Source organism: Esox lucius, chromosome 1 (genome assembly GCF_011004845.1).
Source record: "Esox lucius isolate fEsoLuc1 chromosome 1, fEsoLuc1.pri, whole genome shotgun sequence".
Classification (NCBI taxonomy): Eukaryota; Metazoa; Chordata; class Actinopteri; order Esociformes; family Esocidae; genus Esox; species Esox lucius.
Genome location: NC_047569.1, coordinates 24,661,070 through 24,683,305, shown reverse-complemented (window position 1 = coordinate 24,683,305; position 22,236 = coordinate 24,661,070). Strand labels below are relative to the sequence as shown.

General features: G+C 40.5%; 1 protein-coding gene across 18 annotated transcripts in view; it reads left to right on the top strand.

Annotated features, from left to right (window-relative positions):
• phldb1b (pleckstrin homology-like domain, family B, member 1b) overlaps positions 1-22,090 on the top strand; it is a 104,431-nt gene extending 82,341 nt beyond the window's left edge. For 9 of the 18 annotated variants that reach the window (XM_020047108.2, XM_020047106.2, XM_020047150.2 and 6 more), the window contains 17 exons: positions 179-289; positions 936-1,022; positions 2,285-2,410; positions 3,328-3,447; positions 5,451-5,609; positions 5,985-6,131; positions 6,940-7,056; positions 7,493-7,595; positions 7,943-7,999; positions 8,507-8,783; positions 9,557-9,647; positions 12,551-12,697; positions 13,038-13,257; positions 18,130-18,215; positions 18,359-18,388; positions 19,115-19,153; positions 19,982-22,090. In XM_020047108.2, the coding sequence (XP_019902667.2) occupies positions 179-289; positions 936-1,022; positions 2,285-2,410; positions 3,328-3,447; positions 5,451-5,609; positions 5,985-6,131; positions 6,940-7,056; positions 7,493-7,595; positions 7,943-7,999; positions 8,507-8,783; positions 9,557-9,647; positions 12,551-12,697; positions 13,038-13,257; positions 18,130-18,215; positions 18,359-18,388; positions 19,115-19,153; positions 19,982-20,122 (2,058 nt within the window). In that variant the 3' untranslated portion in view covers positions 20,123-22,090. The remainder of the gene's footprint in view (positions 1-178; positions 290-935; positions 1,023-2,284; positions 2,411-3,327; positions 3,448-5,450; positions 5,610-5,984; positions 6,132-6,939; positions 7,057-7,492; positions 7,596-7,942; positions 8,000-8,506; positions 8,784-9,556; positions 9,648-12,550; positions 12,698-13,037; positions 13,258-18,129; positions 18,216-18,358; positions 18,389-19,114; positions 19,154-19,981) is intronic. The other 9 variants (XM_020047113.2, XM_020047116.2, XM_020047132.2 and 6 more) reach the window with 9 other exon arrangements.
• Positions 22,091-22,236: the final 146 nt, after the last annotated feature.

The window sequence follows — 22,236 nt, the reverse complement described above, 5'->3', positions numbered from 1 at the left end:
TGGTTTTGCAAGCCTTCATTTAATTCTCAGTCTGTAAATACAAATGATGGCTACATTACAGGTTAGGTGGAAATAGAGTTTTTTGGAAAGCCCGCTTTATTTAGAATGTGTGAATTTTAGCTTTTTCTTGCTGAGTACACTTTTTATTTAGCCATATCTTTCTAAACCTGTTGTCCAGGAAAAGGTGTCAGCTCTGGAAGGCCAAGCCAATCAGCTGAGGCAGCAGGCATCTCAGGAGTATGACTTGCTGGCTAAGGACCGGAACCTCACTGTACAGATTCTTAATAAGGTAAGTTAACAATACCTGGCCCAGCTGCCACACTGTGACACATATCGTTGGTTGCTGCTTGATTCTTTTTCAATCAGTCAATCAATCAAACGTAGTTATACAGCCCTTTTTACATCAGCAGTTGTCACAAAGTGCTTTTACAAAACACCCAGCCTGAAACCCCAAGGAGCAAGCAACAACAGCATTGAAGCACAGTGGCTAGGAAAAACTCCCTAAGAAGGGGCCGAAATTTAGCTAGAAACCTAGAGAGGAACCAGGCTCGGAGGGGTGACCAGTCCTCTTTTTTTTTCTACATTGGACTGGGGATTCCAGAGTGATATTGAATTGAATCAATATCACTCTGGTCTTGCTTGACAATGGGAGAATAATTTTCTGATAAATTATATATTTATTTAATTACATATTTACTTAATTAATTTAGAGCTTGTTGGCTGTATTGACATTTTTAGACATTTCCGTTGAGATTCAGCAAATGTGCTACATTATCTCCATCTTTCCTCAAATGGCACACTTTCTAATTTAATAAAGAAACGTCTACATAATCAAATACATGAATTGATTATGTTGATTCTTAGTCATGTAAGATCCATAATGTGTTTCAGCTACATGTCTCAGTGTCGTCCATGCTGGAATGTCTTTGTTTTAGGAGAAAGAAAGACTGTCTGCCCTAGAGAGAAGATACCTCATCCTAACTGGAGGAAGTTTCCCCAAGAGTTGCAGCACCATGAAAGAGGTAAGGGGCCATCACACTTAAAAAAAAAGATTAGTTGTACTTCATTTGGATAGTTAAAATGACCATATATAGACGCTTGACAGATATTCACGCTATCAACAAAAATCTAGTAAATACTTGTTAAGGTTTACAAGAATTTAGAGTAAGGGTTAGCGAAAGGGTTAAGGTTAGGGATAGGATGAGGAATATGGTTGGGTTATTAAATAATTAACTGAAATGTTATCGATAGTGTGTAGACCTTTATCTACACATTGACTATTCAAATGAAGTGTAACCCAAAGATCTACTATGACTCATAACCAATTAACTGACCTCCTCACCAATCACTTGTTTAAAGCCACACTTATTTGTGCAGACCCTCAAAGATTTGGTAATTTTATTTAGCATGTAATATGTTTGTTGTGCTCAAGGAATGATTTTCCACAAGCACAACTTTCAATGGTGGAACATCACCAAGCAATATATTTTAGTAAAAAGTTTGGTTTTAAATCGACTTAAGTGTTTTGTTACATTTAGCAGGAATTATTTGTGTTTAGTCTGCCTGTCAGATCGGAGACAGTTGGGGTGAATAGGGATGTTCTATAAATGAGAACATAGAATATCTACCTCTGTCATACGTCCCAGCTTTTTTGTGTTACTGGCATTTATATTCAAAATGGGCATGTACTGTATTTTTCTAAAAACAACAACATTTCTCAGTTTCAACATTTGTTGTTGTCTTTGTACTATTTTCAATTAAATATAGGTGTAAATTATTTGCACATCATTGCATTCTGTTTTTATTTGCTTTTTACGCAACGTCCCAAATGTTTTGGAAACGGGGTTGTAACCTATTTACTCTATGTTCACAACATTCAATTGTTGCTTCAACTTTCCCAGAGACCTGTGATGACCAGTCCAGTCTTTTATGCAAACGGGGTTATAAGAAACAAAAAGTTTGAATCAAGTACAGAAAAATCAGCAAATGGGTTGAGAAAATGTTGCTTGTAAAAGACAGAAAATTCTGAAAACAAGCAAAATAGTAAACTTCAGGCAAGACGGGACGCTTCTTTTCAGTATAGGCGAAGGTAAACTAGGGCTATTACGGTATGACTCATGCAGTGGTGCTGAATGTACAGTAACACCTCTGTTTGACCCATTTGTAAATTACCTATTCACTTAACAACCTGTACTGCATTGTCATCTAGTGAGAGTCCAAGAGATATACCAATGTAATGTACACTACATGAGCTGAAACTACTGTCCCTCACTTGTTAAAACAGGAAGTTCTCCATATCAGAGAAACTGACCTGTTAAAGAACTGCCACTCCCAGAATCCTCTCAGCCGATCAGCTGCTTCCTATTTAAGCTCCTCCTCTGAGTTATACCCCGGGGGCAGCCCGACAGAGGTAATCAGACTCAGTATAACGGTGACTGCATGATGCCTGAGCTCACACACTGTAACTCTGCTGTGCACACTTATAGGCTCACTGTTGTATTTACAGTTTTATAGGATATCAAATGATAAGGCACTCATTTTGTTGCTGCCATTTATTGATGGACTGGGCTTTTAAAATATCTGTATAAAGTATGTCTGCCTAAGTTATTCCTACATGTATTTTACAAACCCATTGTGTGGCCTTATCCCTGAACAGTGCCAATTTAAATGTCATCATTCATCTTGCAGAAAACCTTTGGTCTATTGGATTACCTTAGCCATTTTTGTAGATATTGTGTCTGTTTAGTTTAAAGAATCAGTAGAAGAATAAACAACTGCTACTACTTGGGTGTGAGGAAGCTGTGTTTGTTTCAAGATATAGCAGGAGGCTCACATGCATGGCTGTCTGTCTCTCATTGAAGTCTCTTTGCTAACTTTCAAAGATAGTGAGAGCTTGTTGACATCAATATGTTTGGATTTTTTTGCCTGATTCTTTTGGTACTCCACTTTAATAAGAGCCTTGGGGAATTGCGGGAAATTACAGTGCAGCTACATGAAGTCCTTGATTTAATCTGTTTTAATAGTTCATGCACTTTACACAATCATTTTTGTTAAAGTAAAAAAAGAGTGAAATCTGCAGTTTGTCACGGGAGGCTGTGATGTGTATGTGTGTATGTCTGCGTGCACTTTGTGTGTGGGTGTGTATGCGTGTGTGTCTGTGTGCATGCAAGTGTGTGAGTGTTGCTGTCTGTGCACGTGAACGTGCCAAATGTTGATGTGGGTGTGCATTCATGTGTGTGAGTAGCCTTATGAAAGGACATCTCATGGACTGAGCTCATCATGGACTGTTGTCCTGTTTATTCTGCGTTGCTTTGCGTCGGCTCTCAGGAGTACATGAAGCTCTCAGATGTCTATAAGATGTATGGGAGTGATGGCCATGATATCCAACTCACCACCTCCACTCAGCATGGCCTTTCGCTCAGTCTAAATGCAGCTATCCCCTGCGAGGTACCGTCGCACGCTCTCTCTGTTACTAATATTCTCATTTATTAGCATGAATGACAAGGCCACTGTTGCTGAAGTGAGATAATGACGCTCAACAATAGCTGAAACATCTTTATTGTGCCCTTCAAAGTACCTAGACACTTGGGACACTGTACTCAAGGAATTTGGATTTCAAATGAACGTGCCAACTGTCAGTTTTCCACGTTTGGTTCCATATCAACACCCAAAGGCCATATCAAACCTTTGCCTGTACACATTCTCATCTTATTTTGATTACCGGCTGGATTTTACATTTTACCACAACGCAATTTACCATTACACCTGCAAAACTAACCTAACATGGGGAAAAATACCCTTTAATTAAATCTGGCCTTCTGCACCTGTATCATTTAAATTCCCATGTGCTTTAGTACAGAGAATAACATCACTTTCATCTTTAATGTCCCTATACCTTTGGACTTCAATGATAACTACATTTTAAACATGAATATACACTACTGTTGAAAAGTTTGGGCTCACTTAGAAATGTCTTCGTTTTCCATGAAAACCTAAATGAAATGAGTTTGAATAGGAAATATAGCAAAATGAATGGGAAATATAATGATTTTTAATTTAAATTATAATCTTATCCTTTGCAAACTTTGCTTTTGTCAAAGAATCCTCTTTTTGAATCATTTACAGCCTTGTTTGTTATTCTAGTTGTCAATTTGTCAATGTAATCTGAAGAGATTCCACCCCATATTTCCTGAAGCCCCTCCACTAGTTGGATTCCTTCTTCTAGATCCATTTTACCGAAGCTCCCACTTTTCCACCACCATATACCCCTAGACCATCACATTGCCTCCACCATAATTGACAAATGGCATCATTTACTTTGGTCTGCGTCTCACAAAGGTTCTTCTTTGGGATCCGAACACCTCAAACTTAGATTTGTCTGTCCATGACACTTTTTTTCCAATTATTCGTCTTTCAGTGTTTGTGTTTTCTGCCTATCTTAATCATTTCTTTTTATTGGCCAACTGAAAATTGCTTTTTCTTTGCATTTCTGCCTACAAGGCCGGCATCCCAGAGTCGTGTCTTCACTGTTGATTTTGAGACTGCTGTTTTGCGGGTACTATTTCATGAAGGTGCCACCTGTGAGGCGTTTGTTTCTCAAACTGGACACTAACGTGTTTGTCCTCTTGCTCAGTTGTGCACCAGGGCCTCCCACTCCTCTTTCTATTCTGGTTAGAGCCAGTTTGCACTGTTCTGTGAAGGAAGTAGTACACAGCATTGTATGAGATCTTCTGGTGCTTGGCAATTTCATGGAATAGCCTTCATTTGTCAGAACTAGAATAGAATGGCAAGTTTCAGAAGGAATATCTTTGTTTCTGGGCATTTTGAGCCTGTAATCGAACCCACAATTTCTGATGCTCCAGATATTCGGTTAGTCTAAAGGCTGGTTTTATTGCTTTTTTCATCAGCACAACAGTTTTCAGCTATGATAACATAATTGAAGAAGGGTTTTCTAATCATCACATAGCCTTTTAAAATGATAAAAGTGGGTTAGCAAACACTAAGTGCTATTGGAATGAAGGACTCATGGTTGCTGATAATGGGCTTCTGTAAGCCTATGTAGCTATTCCGTTGAAAATCAGACGTTTCCAGCTACAATAGTCATTTACAACATTACCAATGTTTACACTGTGTTTCTGATCAATTTGATGTTATTTTAATGGACACAACATTTTCTTTCCTTTTGGAATCTTTCGAAATTTCTAAGTGACCCCAAACTTTTGAACGCTAGTATATACGGCACAGTGTTCTATGTATATTTTTGACCCGGTTCTGAATGGTATAATAAGTTTTTTTTTTAAATAACACTAATATCTAGTCAGTTTTACAGTGTATTTCACACACTGTCTAATTAGTCTGTTTGGCTCCCTGTTTACTTCTCTGCCTGTGTCTCTCTCTGTCTCCCTTTTAACTCCTGCCTGCCTTTCTGTGTGTGGCTCCATGAATGAAAGGAGTATGTGACTGTGGGCCAGTTAACTCAGATCTTTGGGATGCCGAAGGTTGAGTCCTCCCCTACCTCTCCTATCTGGCCCCTCCAGTCTGGAGTGGGAGACCCGACCTTTTCCTGCCTCTCCTCTCCCCACGGCTCTTCCCTCTCTCTCTCTGTCCAGGTGCGTCTCTTCTCTGTCTCTAGTCCTACTCTACCTGGAAGTCCCCAGCGTCTCCAGTGGGCACATCTGGTTGAAATGATGTCGTCACAGGTTGCTGACTTTGTATGGACATCATTTCAACAAGTTTTACCCACTGAGACCTTTGTGACTAAATGCCAGAATGTCAGACTTTGCTGACATCTCTGGAATTTGAAAACACAAAAACATGAAATTCCCATCATCATTGAGTATTTATATTTCCATCAGTCTACCAGATCATCTTATTTGCTCATGAATCAATTTTTTTGTTGTTGTTTATCTGCGCCCTCTCCACTCTGCTCTGTTCGTCATGTCCTTTGCCTTTCTGCTGCCTCACTTTTAACCGTGGCCCTTCAGTACCCGCCTGAGCGTGGTAGGCCTCAAATCCCCACTCTTGATTTAGAGCAGTGGTACCAAGAGGTAATGGCTGCTGGGGAGAGCAGCCATCTCTTCCTCCCTCCCCCTCTCCCGGCCAAATCTCTCACTTCTCGCAGGCCTGTGCAGGTAATTCTCTGAGGCTCTGCCTACTCGTCCTATTCCTCCCCATCTGTTACTCTTTCGTTGTTTCTGTTCTGTCTTCATTTTCAGTTAGGCGAATGTTGTTTCTTGTGTATTCTTTTGTTGATTATGTTGATGGTTCAGTAAGGGGTGTCTGAGCTTACTGCCACTCAGGTTTTTCATTTTCACCTTGACATTTGCTTGAATTCCACAAAGCATCTTTTACATGATTTACTGTAATCTGTTGGATGTTTCCATGTTGTCAGGATTTAATCATGCAGTGTTTCCGCTCATGGATGCCATTATATTGCACTGGATCTGCTTGCAATCTCAATAATGAATCTGTGCAATCTGCATTTGATTTGACTTACTAAGGTTGACTACTGTACATAGGAGAACAGCCAAAGGGTTAGGACAGTGTCTGAAATACTTGGGTGTTGTGTCAGGAACTGTGCTGTCTTTAGAATGTCTGGCTGTGTCTGATATTTATTGATTAGTAGAGATAAACGTACACACATAGGGTTTAGCTGACTTGATTAGAGTATGTAGCTTGCAACACTAGGGTCATGGGTTCAATTCCCATTGGGGCCAGTATGAAAAATGTTAAGCGCTCACTACTGTAAGTTGTCCTGGAAAAGAGCGTCTGCTTAATTAGTTGATTGTAAAACCTACTAAAATGTGACTTCTTTAGTATTAGTCACAAAGGCCTCATTAAATGTCAGTATGTTTGTCTAATTGAAATCAACTGAAGAAACCTATTTGTATGTGCATTCTTCTTCTCACTGTGTTGGATATCTTCACTCTTCCCTGATAGATGTTCCGATCCAAACTGGACAGTGATGCCGGACAGACAGTACATCGACCCAAAGCAGGTTCTGGATCCCACCAGCAATATGGAGCCGCCACACTAGGACGCAACACACCTTCCAAAGTAAACCTCAGATCCTTCACTACTGAGTGGACCCTAGCATTGTCTGCAGGTCATGGAGTAGTGATCAGTCATTATTTTAAGGTTAGGGTTAGGTTAACTGTAAACCTTAGCAGCTGAAAGCTGAATTGCCGTCTACACAGGCCTAGATACAGCGGGAATAAATAACACAGGCCTAGATACAGCGGGGATAAACAGCGGTTGCATTGTGTTTGATTTGATGACTGGCTGTTAATCAACAGCAGGTAATTTGGGGTTACATGATAGTGTTAGATGAGCACTGCACTTTCTTGATGGATGCTGTTCCTGGCATTACCTGCCATTCAAAAACAACTACATTTGAAATGTCTGAGATGTTTCCTTGTCATCACTTTGATATGTAGTTGGTGTTTTTAATCAAGCAATAAAAACCAGTCTGTCTTCATTTGTATCCTTCCAGAGCCCACTAATGGTTCCCAACAGTACTGGCAGTTTGCCACGGAACCTAGCTGCCACTCTACAGGACATTGAGACCAAGAGAGCGCTGGCCTTACAGCAGAAAGGTACCCGTCTTGAGGGGTTTCTCCCAGTCTACTCTGATCCACTATGTGGTCTGAGGCAAGAGTGTTCCTATAGGGTTCCAGCAGTAAATATCAACATGTAATCTGTTTTTATGGGTTTAACACGGTCCTTTGCAGGTCTGTATGAACAAGATTTGTCTGTCAACTGGTGATTTCTTGTCATGCTTCAGAGATCCCTCTCCATTCTCCTATCACCACATTTCCCCTAACCACCCAGTCTCTTCCAACCCTGGTCACTCACTCAGCCTGTCTAACCACCGTGTTGTCCTCCTGTCACCCTGTCCTTCCATCCCTCTGTCCATCACTCACCTCCGCTCTCCGTGTCACAGAGTCCTCCTTGCCTTCCGTGTCTGAGTCTTCCTGCTCCACCATGGACAGTCCTTCAGGTAGACAGACAGAGAGACAGACCTCTGAGTCTGGTAGCGGGTTTGGTCTCATGTTCGTCTCTTAAGTTTCACAGATCTTGTATCTTCTTATTTCTGCCTTCATCCTGCAGCCCACTATCAGCAGTGCATGTGTTTGGTTGAAGCAGTGGTTCTTGATTGTCCTTGTATATTTTGATACAGAGCACATACATGTTGTATGTGTGAGGCTTGGTTTCATCTGTTGCTGACCTAGATTATTTCTCATAAGCTGGGTGATGCTGATCATGATTTGCTTGGCATGTGAATTTCATTGTGCCTGTGTTCTCTCTTACTCAATTTGTAATAAGAGGACAGGAGCTCTTACCTTAGTGTGTGTGTGTGTTTGAGTGAGTGGGTGTGTGTCTGCATGCTGAGGGGTGCTGCCATGCATTCTGGATCTTTCATCATGGGTCATGATGGGGACCTCCCTTGAAGTGGTCACATTGCTCCCAGGTTAGCTGTGACCCCCACCTCTCCCTCAACCCCCAGGCCACCAGGTGATTGAGGAGCAGCGGCGTCGCTTGGCAGAGCTGAAGCAGCGTGCTGCGGTGGAAGCCCAGTGCCAATGGGACGCGCTCCACGGCTCGCATACCCACCTTAACACACAGTATGCCCCTCCCATGGTGCACCACTCCATCCTGCACCACCAGCCCCCGTCGGCTGGCGAGCAGCCGTACGACACGCTTAGTCTTGAAAGCTCAGACAGCATGGACACCAGTATCTCCACCGGCAACAACTCAGCCTGCTCCCCCGACAACATGTCCAGGTCAGACACACACACACACACAGGCTAACTGCTGCCGAGACAGCTTCAAGCAGTTTTCCACATGGGTCAAATGACTATGTCCTGTCTGACTGTGTTCATATGGACACGCTGTGTGATGTATCTAATTGTTCATTACTGAAATCTGTGTGCACACTCAGCTGTTGCCCTGGTATCAGCTAGTTGATATTTGAAGTGCAGTAACAGTATAGGGATTTGAAAACTACTGAAACCAATCCAAAAAGCCAGTCCTGAGCTGGTCTGCTGGACCTTCAAGGCATATAACAGGTTCTCAGTGTCTGTCACGCGTGCGTCAGATGGGTGGGGTTGGATGGAGCAGTGGATGTTTTGGTAAAGTGATTGCCTGGGATCAGACATCATCCCTAAAGATAGATAAAGTGAACCTAATTTAACAAAAAGCACACTTATTTTTTTTATTGAGCAAATCCATCCAACATTCAGTTTCTTTGTTGGAAAAAAGTATGTGAACACCCAAATGAATCAGCTCATATTTGTTTTACATGCAATGACAACATCAAGCTTGTAACTCCCAGACACTCATTGGTTGCATTAGAATTTTTTTTAGGGGTTGTGTTTTGTCCAATAGTATAATTGGTGAATGACCAATGTACATTAGCACCAGAAAGTGAACACTTAAAAATCATTGATGAATGTTGATTAAAAAAACAAGTCATAGTACATAGTTTTACCCGTAAATATGTTGAATTAAATGTGTCATTGGTAGTTGCAAATGCGTCTCTGACTGTACTTTACAGTGCCAGTGGGATGGATGCAATGAAGATCGAGGAGATGGAGAAGATGCTGAAAGAAGCCCATCTGGAAAAAGCCCGGCTCATAGAATCCAGGGTAATTAATTAAATTGTTTGTCAGAGACCATGTCCAACATGTCACTGCACCAGATTTGATTAGATACCTGTATCCATGGAAAATGTGCCATCACCTTGCGCCAGGCTTACCATGGTGGTTCTGCTGCCTTGTGCAAGACAAAAGCCACACAATAAATTAGAGCACTTTTCAAGCACAACAATGGCACTATCTGACACTCACCACCATAGATAAAAGATCACCAGACTGTGGACTGGTCACAGCAGGTTTTTGGGGGAGTTGAAGGGGCAATTGAATCTTGTGATCATAGAGTACATTAGATTGAAATGATGTGAAAATAATGTGTCCCTGTATTTAATAGAAAATTGTACGAAGACAACATATCAAATGTTGAAGCTGAGAAACGTTATTGTTTTTGGGAAAATACATTTTGAATTTGATGCCAGTGACACATTTTGAAAAAGCTGGGACAGGGGCGTGTTTACCACTGTGTTTGAATTTGATGCCAGTGACACATTTTGAAAACGTTGGGACAGGGGCACGTTTATCACTGTTTGAATTTGATGCAAGTGACACATTTTTAAAATGTTGGGACAGGGGCACGTTTACCACTGTGTTGCATCACCTCTTCTTTTAACAATACCTCTCAATTGCTGTAGTTGTGAAAATGAAATGTTTTTCCATTCTTGCTTGACATAGGATTGCAACTGCTCAACAGTTTGGTCGTATTTTTCATTTCATAATGCGCCAAATGTTTTCAATGGGTGACAGGTCTGGACTGCAGGCAGGCTTTTTCAGCACCCAGACTCTTTGACTATGGAGCCATGCTGTTTTAATACGTGCAGAATATGGTTTGGCATTGTCGTGCTGAAATAACCAAGGCATTCCCTGAAAAAGACAGTCTGGATGGCAGCATATGTTGCTCCAAAACCTCTATATATTGTTCAGCCTTAATGGTGCCTTCACAGATGTGCAAGTCACCCATGAAATGAGCACTAATTCACCCCCATACCATCGCGGATGCTGGCTTTTGAACTGTGCTCTGATAACAAGCCGGATGGTCCCTCTCCTCTTTATTCTGAAAGACAGCGTCCATCATTCTTAAAAATAATTTCATATTTTTGATTTGTCAGACCACATGACAGTTTTCCACTTCACCTCTGTTCATCTCAAATGACCTCAGGCCCAGAGAAGGTGGTGGTATTTCTGGATCTTGTTTATACATGGTTTCTTCATGGTAGAGTTTTAACTTGCATTTGTGGATGTATCGACGTATTGTATTCACAGACAATGTTTCTGAGGCCATGCAGTGATTTCCACTACAGAATCGTATAGACTCATCCTCTTTGGGATGCTCTTTTTATACCAGATCATGTTACTGACCTGTTGCCCATTAACCTAATTAGTTGTGATATTTTCCAGTCTTTTGTTGCTCTGGTCCCACATGTTTGGAAATGTGTTGCTGGCATCAAATTCAAAAAGCATGACAAATATTTTCACTCTCGATAATTCCTCAGCTTTTGTCGGCGAATAGTCGACCCCACCCACTTGTGCCAAAACAAGAGGTACTAAATACATTTTTAAATTTTTTTTTAATGCAATACTTTCAACGTTTTATTTTAAAATGTGGTTAACAACCTCAATAACGTTTTAGTATAAACAATTAGGCTAGATATACTTTTAGTTGGGAGACATTCAGATTCAGAAATACCAGAACAGCTGCAAATAACCTGATGCATATGCCTGTCAAGTTGTTAGTATTTTATAACACGTGATTTATTTCAAATTATTGTTACAAGCTTTTCCATTAATTACAATTGAAAATGAACTATAAACGTCGTCAAAAAACTTGCATTGTCTCTCATGAATTAGCGCAGAGATATGTATGAATTGCCTTATTAGCTAACATCTCTGTGTCAATGTTTTCTGGCCATAACAAGAAAATACAAAATGTATTAGAATATCTAGCCAGATATTTTTTTTTATATACAATCCCTTAAAACTACACTTAATATATAGACTAACAGAGTTATGTTACAGTCTACATTACACTAAACAAACCTACCGATGCGTTCCAGTACCAGTGAATATATTTTTTTATAGGAATATATTATATACAATTAATGAACAAAAACCAAACAAAATCTGGCTAGCGTCCATAGATGCAAGATCTTAAATTTTTTTAAAGAATGACTAGGCAATGTCCATATTATTATGATCCTTTATTCTTGCTTAGAAAAATGTGCATGTCCACCTGCTCCGGTAGTAGACGAGTAGGTTTACATAGTCTGTTGACTATCAGGCCCACAGCCAGAAAACACTTTCAGCTGGTGCTTGTTTCCGGGATGCACAGGCATGCTTTCGCTAGCAGTGAATTTCCTGTACTTGGCCTTTAACCAGATATATTTAGTCTGTAAGAAATAAACCGTCATTACTTCCGCCAAGTAAGTCAATCGGTACTACAGATTATTTTATTTTTTTACTTTCGAAAGATTTGTCGATAAATGCCATCCTCGTAAAAAACTATGACATGACGTATATGCCACAGGGAGAGACGTTGTCATTGTTTTGGTGCAGATAAGTCTGAGGTTATGCTTTTTTAAAGGTGTTTTTTGGTCAGTTTAGTTTGAATAATGTCATCCCATACCACACACTAGACGGATGCTTAATCCTGCCCAATGGAGTTGTCCTGCCTCACACCACGGCTAGGTTTAAGTACTTCTAAGTACTTCTTAAGTACTTAAAGCTAATGATTATTGTCTACTTTCAGTAAGTGCTGATAAGCATCTTTCTTCCCGACATACTTTAGTCTAATTGTTCTTTTAACTTTCTTACATACTATCAAAGCTAAAACACTGTTAAAACAATACATTTGGAAATGTTTGAGTAATAATTGTTGTTTTTTTGTGGTTTCTTTTCTCAAGGAGCGTGAGAGCCATGCCCGTAGACAGATGCTGGAGGAAGAGAGGAGGAGGCGAGAGGAGGCAGAAAAGAGGCTACAGGATGAGACCGTCCACAGGCAGCAGCTGGTGGATAAGGAGGTGAAGATGAGGAGCAAGAACTTTTCCCAGGTAATCCCTCCCCTGTGCGTAAGCCTCTGGCAGTCTGATTCTTTTACGTCTTTCACTGAAGTGTGCGTGTTCTATGTGAATATAAAAGAAATGGAGGAGAGTACTAGAACCTCTGCAGGCCCTGCTTAAACCAAACCTTTGTTTTGAATCAATGTCTGAGAATGTGTGAGCCCATAATTCGGGGGAAAAGGCGAGAGAATCATAACATAGCCAGAGACTAAAGTCAGAGTAGAAATGGCGATCAATCAAAGAAGTTTGAGTTACTTTTCTTTCATCCTCTGTTACTGACACATTAAGGCTTTTGGAACTCTCCTTAAACACTTGTACCTTTTTACCCCAGGCTCGTCCTATGACTCGTTACCTGCCCATCCGTAAAAAAGAGTTTGACCTACGCTCCCACATAGAATCCTCCGGTCACAACGTGGAGACCTGTTACCACGTGATTCTTACAGAGAAGATGTGCAAGGGCTACCTGGTTAAGATGGGCGGCAAGATCAAGTCATGGAAGAAGCGCTGGTTTGTCTTTGACCGCCTCAAAAGGACCTTCTCCTATTATGTTGGTAAGGGTATGCTACTTTTCAATATACATTTCTGTATACATTTTTGCCGGACCGCGCAAGCGTAGCCGATCAAGAAGAGCGAATATCTCTTAGTGACTGACTGACTGACCCTTGTTAAATAGCGTAGTGGTTAGAGATGCGGACCTGCCATGCAGCTGACCGTTGGTCATCCCTTGCTGCCACAGACGAGAGAAATTATGCATTAGGATTTGTTCAGGATAGACAGAAAACGTTGATGGCTACGACCTTCAGTAGCTATGTTATTACTATTATTATTATTATGTTATTATTATATTATTATAATAATAATATAATATACTGCAACTTTTTCTGGTGGTTTTTCTAAGTACACATCCGTGCATGCTTTTTGGGGTAATATAGATCACAACCCCTTGCGCAGTAAACGAGGAGGGGTTTCCACGATTCTTGTGTCTTTTCACTTCACGAAATAGTCAGTTATCTTCACTTATATTGATAGTTATTATATGAATGTAATTCACTAATGAATGAAAAATTTATATTGTTGTGGCATGAAATGAAATAGCTTTGGCAGTGTAAAGTTAATCTTCAATCTCACTAGCAATTGCTGAATTCTTATGACTACTCCAAGTAGTAAGTAGATATTAGTAGGCCTGTTACTAGCTAATAAAAGCCATACAGTTCATAGATGCTATTTGTGGTGGAAGTAAACATAATAAGAAATGTCAGTTTAACACAATGATTAATGGTGTCTAGCTAAATATTAAACCTGGCTTGATGTTAATATGTGCCAAAATGATCTAATGTCGAGATGGCATTTTCTGAGAAGGTAGTATGTAGTATGTCCCAATCGGTCCCAAGACTGGCATACTAGATTACTATATATAAAACAGTACGTACTTCATCATCAGTGTATGTGATTTGAGATTCAGACAATGTTTTCGATATCCTCGTAGTTCACATAGCGTATTGGTTAGCTATTCAACTGTTGTTGTATGGACGACCGTCTACAGTAATCTTTGTACAAGATTTAGTTCACTTTAGTTCCGTTAATGAACATTCTGTTGCCCATGTTATTTCAGCTAAAATGTAATGGCTGGGATAAAAGATACATTTGGAAACGGTACAGAGCTGAACTGAATACCAACAGGATGTGTGGTCTTGTGGGAACAGCCCCGACCTTTAATGTTTTGACCCCGGTTCAATTCTACTGCATTGTATTTACAGTGAAGGATTTTTTTTTTTTATCCCCTGCTAATTTTGTACGTTTGCCCACTGACAAAGAAATGATCAGTCTATAATTTTAATGGTAGGTTTATTTGAACAGTGAGAGACAGAATAACAACAAAGAAATCCAGAAAAACACATTTCATGTGTTATAAATGTTATAAATTGATTTGCATTTTAATTAGTGGAATAAGTATTCAACCCCTCTGCAAAATGTGACTTAGTACTTGGTGGCAAAACCCTTGTTGGCAATCACAGATGTCAGACGTTTCTTGTAGTTGGCCACCAGATTTGCACACATCTCAGGAGGGATTTTGTCCCACTCCTGCAGATCTTCTCCAAGTCATTTAGGTTTCGAGGCTGACGTTTGGCAACTCAAATTTTCAGCTCCCTCATCAGATTTTCTATAGGAGTAAGGTCAGGAGACTGGCTTGGCCACTCCAGGACCTTAATGTGCTTCTTCTTGAGCCACTCTTTTGTTGCCTTGGCCATGTGTTTTGGGTCATTGTCATACTGGAATACCCAGCCTCGTCCCATTTTCAATGCCCTGGCTAAGGGAAGGCGGTGGGGATGGTGTTCTTGGGGTCATAGGCAGCATTCCTCCAAACACATCGAGTTGAGTTGATGCCAAAAAGCTTGATTTTGGTCTCATCTGACCGCAGCACTTTCACCCAGTTCTCCTCTGAATCATTCAGATGTTCATTGGCAAACTTCAGATGGACCTGTACATGTGCTTTCTTAATCAGGGGGACCTTGTGGGCACTGCAGGATTTCAGTCCTTCACGGCGTAGTGTGTTACCAATTGTTTTCTTGGTGACCATGGTCCCAGCTGCCTTGAGGTCATTGACAAGATCCTTCCGTGTAGTTCTAGGCTGATTCCTCATCGTTCTCATGATCATTGCAACTCCACGGGGTGAGATCTTGCATGGAGCCCCAGACCGAGGGAGATTGACAGTTCTTTTGTGTTTCTTCCATTTGCGAATAATCACACCAACTGTTGTCACCTTCTCACCAAGCTGCTTGGTGAAGGTCTTGTAGCCCATTCCAGCCTTGTGTAGGTCTACAATCTTGTCCCTGACATCCTTGGACAGTCCTTTGGTCTTGGCCATGGTGGAGAGTTTGGAATCTGATTGATTGCTTCTGTGGACAGGTCTTTTATACAGGTAACAAGATGAGATTAGGAGCACTCCCTTTAAGAGTGTGCTCCTAATATCAGTTTTTTACCTGTATAAAAGACACCTGGGAGCCAGAAATCTTTCTGATTGAGAGGGGATTAAATACTTATTTCACTCATTAAAATGCAAATCAATTTATAACATTTTTCCTGGCGTTTTTCTAGATTTTGTTGTTGTTATTCTGTCTCTCACTGTTCAAATAAACCTACTATTAATATTATACACTCACCTAAAGGATTATTAGGAACACCTGTTCAATTTCTCATGAATGCAATTATCTAATCAACCAATCACATGGCAGTTGCTTCAATGCATTTCCCATTCTAACTGAATGTCAGAATGGGAAAGAAAGGTGATTTAAGCAATTTTGAGCGTGGCATGGTTGTTGGTGCCAGACGGGCCGGTCTGAGTATTTCACAATCTGCTCAGTTACTGGGATTTTCACGCACAACCATTTCTAGGGTTTACAATAAATGGTGTGAAATGAGACAAACATCCAGTATGCGGCAGTCCTGTGGGCGAAAATGCCTTGTTGATGCTAGAGGTCAGAGGAGAATGGGCCGACTGATTCAAGCTGATAGAAGAGCAACTTTGACTGAAATAACCACTCGTTACAACCGAGGTATGCAGCAAAGCATTTGTGAAGCCACAACACGCACAACCTTGAGGCGGATGGGCTACAACTGCACAAGACCCCACCGTGTACCACTCATCTCTACTACAAATAGGAAAAAGAGGCTACAATTTGCACAAGCTCACCAAAATTGGACAGTTGAAGACTGGAAGAATGTTGCCTGGTCTGATGAGTCTCGATTTCTGTTGAGACATTCAGATGGTAGAGTCAGAATTTGGCGTAAACAGAATGAGAACATGGATCCATCATGCCTTGTTACCACTGTGCAGGCTGGTGGTGGTGGTGTAATGGTGTTGGGGATGTTTTCTTGGCACACTTTAGGCCCCTTAGTGCCAATTGGGCATCGTTTAAATGCCACGGCCTACCTGAGCATTGTTTCTGACCATGTCCATCCCTTTATGACCACCATGTACCCATCCTCTGATGGCTACTTCCAGCAGCATAATGCACCATGTCACAAAGCTAGAATCATTTCAAATTGGTTTCTTGAACATGACAATGAGTTCACTGTACTGAAATGGCCCCCACAGTCACCAGATCTCAACCCAATAGAGCATCTTTGGGATGTGGTGGAACGGGAGCTTCGTGCCCTGGATGTGCATCCCACAAATCTCCATCAACTGCAAGATGCTATCCTATCAATATGGGCCAACATTTCTAAAGAATGCTTTCAGCACCTTGTTGAATCAATGCCATGTAGAATTAAGGCAGTTCTGAAGGCAAAAGTGGGTCAAACACAGTATTAGTATGGTGTTCCTAATAATCCTTTAGGTGAGTGTAGACTGATCATTTCTTTGCCAGTGGGCAAACATACAAAATTAGCGGGGGATCAAAAAAAACAATCACTCCCTGTACGTGCATGTGCACCGACACAGCCAGTTATGTTTCTCCAACCTCACTAGCTAGCTTGATACTGCGACGTTCAGGTGCAGGATGTTGTTTCTTGGCTCTGATGATCTGTTTTTCTGTGGCGGTGCCACACAATTTAGCAGCGTCGGAGCACCGTTCTGATTACACTGAGAGGGAAACACTGCACTCAAAGTTGCATCCAGTTTGCCAGCATTTGCATGTGTAGTTTAAAGTGTGAATCAATCTGCTCAGTGTGATAAAGAACAAGTAATCAACCCCTGGAGGGTGGGGCCTCTGGTTTGCTGTACGTCCACTTGTCATTATTTAAAATGAGATTATACTGTATGGATATCCACTGACTATGTGTGATTGTAGCATAATCCCATAGTATGCTGTACTAAGTGACCGACCAAAGGAGAACATTAGGATACACGATAATATTTAATGTGTTTGTAGCCATTTGGTAACAGGCATTTAGATACAGTAATATGCAAATTGTAGGCTATTTGAATGAAAAAACAAACAGTTAATTATGAAATCTTCATATAAAACTACTTTTCCTAGAGAATTTCAGTCTTGCTTTTATTATTATTATGTAGAGGGGATCTAGTACAGTTTATGCCTGAAGGTAAAAAAGGGAATAAAGTTACCCCATTTCCTCTTGTGTTTTTGCAGTGGGTGATGAAATATCCTGCAATACTGTACCATAAGTGTGTAAGACAGTAGAAGTATATAGCTACAGTAGTATTATTTTATTTTACCAGAAAAAGGAAGCCCTGTGCTCAACAAAAACTAAGTTGAAACATATATTTTGAGGTACTCTTTTGGCTGAAGTAGCTTAAAATGGTCATGATGATATGTTACTTTTATAACGCTGCCTTAAGAAAAACTGAGCTCAAGAATAGATTGTCACAGTTAACAATAGGATGGTCCTACGCTCCACACACTCCATGTGCCCATGTCAGAGCCTTTACTGTAGACATCTATAATAACATTTTTGATCCACAGACAAGCACGAGACCAAACTGAAAGGAATTATCTACTTCCAGGCCATTGAAGAGGTCTACTATGATCACTTGCGTAGTGCCACTAAGGTATGTCCTATCTACATTGTCTACTCAACACTTTATGGAGAACAAAATTAAATCTTCCTTAACCCCTTTTTATTTTCATGCTGTCACTTATTCCACACTTTGATTTCTCCTCACTCTTTTGCTTTGACTGACTGGTTTTACAGAAAGGATTTTTCAACCTCAATTTGGCCAATGTATGTATCACCTTTTGTCTCTCTGTACTCACTGACCAACCCATTGCTTGCTGTCTGTTCCCTCTTCTCCCAGTGCAATGGTGTGTGTTTGGTGGTTGGTTTGTTTACCCAGTGGTAACTGGTGTGATACATATTCAGGAGTCTGTTACAGAATGTTTCGATGTCCTGCAGAGCCAGTACAGTTGTCTGTCATGTAGAATAAGCATTTATTTCAGCTGTCCATATTCCATTGCAAATATATCTGTCATTTTCAATGGGTTGCCTACCAGGGGTGTGATCATGCATGATTAATCAAGATGTAATGAAAACTGACAGCCATCGCGGAACACTGCATCTCTGATTCCATTCCCATTGGTTTTATATGTCTATAGTTCCTTTATTGGAGTTGTTTGCGAAGCCGTCCCTGCTTAGTGATCATTCCCTTGTCTTGTCCTCTGGGGAATTGGTTGTTTGAATCCGTCTCCTAAATTATTTCAGTTGAAAGAATAAATATGGGTGGATTTTCCAGCTTGATGTCTCTGTGTTCTTATATAAGTGTTCATATTGCACATAAATGCAGCCAGATCATGAACTTGCATGTGTGCATCTGTAGCTATGTGGGTTGGACACATGCGTTGTATGGTTTGTGTGTGATAATGTTGTGTGTGAAAACGATTTGTGTGTTTTGTTAGTCAAGCTTCTGCAGTATTTCCTGTATTATGTTTTGATTTTGATTTTCTCCTCCAGCCCTTTTCTGACCTCCTGCCACCTCAGTTTCGACGAGAGGTGTGTGTGTGTCTATCACGCCCTGACTAACAGTGTGTTGTGGATAAACATGCCATAGTGTCTACAAGTTATTTTTGACTTACCCAATTTTTCTCCCCTTTCGTGATGTCCAATTCACTATTTATGGCCTTGCTCTATTGCAACAACTCCATAGCTGATTCGGGAGAGTCGAAGATCAAGACATGTCCTCCAGTGCACATCTCCCCAAGTATTCTCCTTTTCACACTGCTTGCTCAACCAGGAACTTTTCACCAGCAGCTAGGTAGATAGGGCATTCCCAGGCCAACAATATCAATTGAGCTTGCAGGTGCCCAACCTACCACTAAAGGACACTAGAGCCCAATGAGACAAGGCAGCCCCGTCCAACATCCCGTCCCCCCAGGACGGCCTTGAGTCAGTTTGCACCAACCTCTGCAAAACCCCTAGGCACTGCCTATGTGCAGCAACAAGGATTCACTGCCTTGGCCGCTAAAATGAAGCTATACTCTGTTCACACTGAATGTTGGCATAAGAACAGCCCTATCAGTTGTCTGTCAGTGAAGATAAGCTGTTATACATATGCATAAAAATTATTCTGTGCAGATTTAAAGAAAACTTTTGGGTTTTGGGATAATTAAGTACAATTAATGTCTGGAAAGAGCATGATGTTGGTTTATTTTTTTAAGTATCTGAGTGTTACGATTAGCATTTAAAGTCTAACCTGCAGTCACCCCAACAGATCTGGATAGCCTGTCGTGCCTGCACGTCCCTTAACATTTCCTGTTTGGGCTACACTGAATGACAATCTCTATGTAACTGACCTTTAACCCCAATCTTCCTCTCTACCAGAGCCCTAATCCCTCACTGACCTTCTGTGTGAAGACTCATGACAGACTGTACTACGTGGTGGCTCCTTCTCCAGAGTCCATGAGGATATGGATGGATGTTATAGTAACCGGAGCTGAGGGCTACACACAGTTCATGAACTAATACGGAATACAATGGCCTAGCTGTAACACAATAGCATGAGGAGACTGTTTCGTCAGGGACATACTTCAATTGACTCAGGCCTTTCCTTCTAGGTCCTCATCCTCCAGTATTTGGAATTGCCTTTTTATTTTCTTATTATATAATTTCTGTTCATTTATCTCAGAAACTTTACCATATATACATTTTTCTCCACTGATTTTTCTACTTGCTTCTGTCCAAGGATTGAAAAAGGAGCGCTGGAGGAGACACATCTACTGTATATAACCAAAATGACCTAATGGTCAAAGACTCTGCTCAGAAGCCTTTATACGTTGCCAAATGGGATCTTGTTTAGTTAAAGACTCTTACTTCTAAGACCTATTTTATGTGTCAGTAGTGTCTATGATAATTTTACCTTTTTCTTTCTATTTTGGTTTTTACACACTATATGGAATATTGCCAACTGACATTATGCCAATGGTTTGAGAACAATGGTAATTTTCCAGAATGTTACAATTAAAGGCGTTAGGCCAAATCTTATGTTTTTCAGTAATTGAAAGTTTTAATAATAAAAAAAAAGTTTTAAATAAAGGATATTGAAAATGTTAAAGAATAAACCTAATGGAAATTAGTGATAACAGGACACAACCTACCAATATCAAAGAACACATTAGCTCACTAATGGTGAACTAAATTCCACTCTCTGTTTTGTACTGTGATGTTGCCAACTCCTTAAAATGTGCACACACGTCCTGTAAAATGCTGGGTATGTGTCAGTTTACTTGGCAAATAAAGGTGATTCTGAACCACACCCCTCAGCAAAGTCCTGCTAACTAATACAGACCTGACCCCTTTTTGTAAGCAGCCATTTCATCACTGCCAGCCTACAAGACCAGTAGATCTAGGGACTACAGTGACACAAGGGCCAACAGTAAAGGCCATGTAATATTAATAATGCAAATCATTCTGTGCCTTGATCTTGTCATCTTACTCCTGGGCCAGTATTCTATTAGATCATATTTAGATCTGTGTAATAGCACGGTTGACATTTAAAAGGTAATCAGTGACATTTGCAGTTCAAAGTTAATGGGGTCTGCACAAACACAGAAACATTGCTTTTTAAATGTGAAATTAAATGTGATCAGATTGAATCCCAGCCCTAGTCTATAACTGTTAATTGAGCAGAATCTTCCTGTTCTTTGTATTTACACATTTTGTTGTTGAATCCTGATACTGTTAACAGACTTGCATGGGGAAGTCAGACTAATGTTTTGATACAGAAATATGAGTGCATGTGAACAGGAACATCCCCTGAATCCCCTATCCAGTTCCAGTCCCAATCCAGTTCCAGTCAACTACATCCTAAACTGTGTTGTTCTGAGATGATGGAATTGGTGGAATCAGGCCCCTTTGATATGGCAGATGGAATTGTTGAGCAGTACCCTTACATTGATTCTTTCTCCACAATTGAACGGGGGATAGGGGCTTGGTTTTGGATTCAGGGTACATATCAGCTTTAACAGAACGTCAAATGATCTGGTTATGACTGTTATTGTGATGGATTTGGACAGGCTACATGATGACAACAACATTTATAATCATTATCTTTTCAGACACAACTATGCTGTGATTTTGAACATGTAGACATGAGTGTTTAGGTTCGTGATGCCTTGTGAAATGGAGTTGTATCTTTTTCTATGGTAAACCTGCCTGAGGTACAGTAGTAATGTAAACCATGATGTCACTGTCGTAAAAGACTAGTAAGAAGACCTTAATATATTTTACCTCTTCAATTTATTTGTCCCCTACCACAAAATGGATGCAACCAAATGTTAGGAATTGGCTTGAGCTACAGTATATCATATCACTATTAGATTATATTGGTGTTAGGGAAGAATGTGTATTACTCAAAATGAAAAAAGGATGCCTGTATGAAAGTGTAATTTCCTCTTAATTGAAACACGACAGTATTAAAGCTATTTTCACTTATGTCTGAAATGTTTTTGAATAGTCAGATGACATTTTAGTTTCCTGAGTGTTGTATCAGTGTACTACTGTATTTTATATAGCATAATACAATGGTCTGATGCTACCAACACTGTAGAACATAATCTCCATCTTTCACTTGCTCCTAT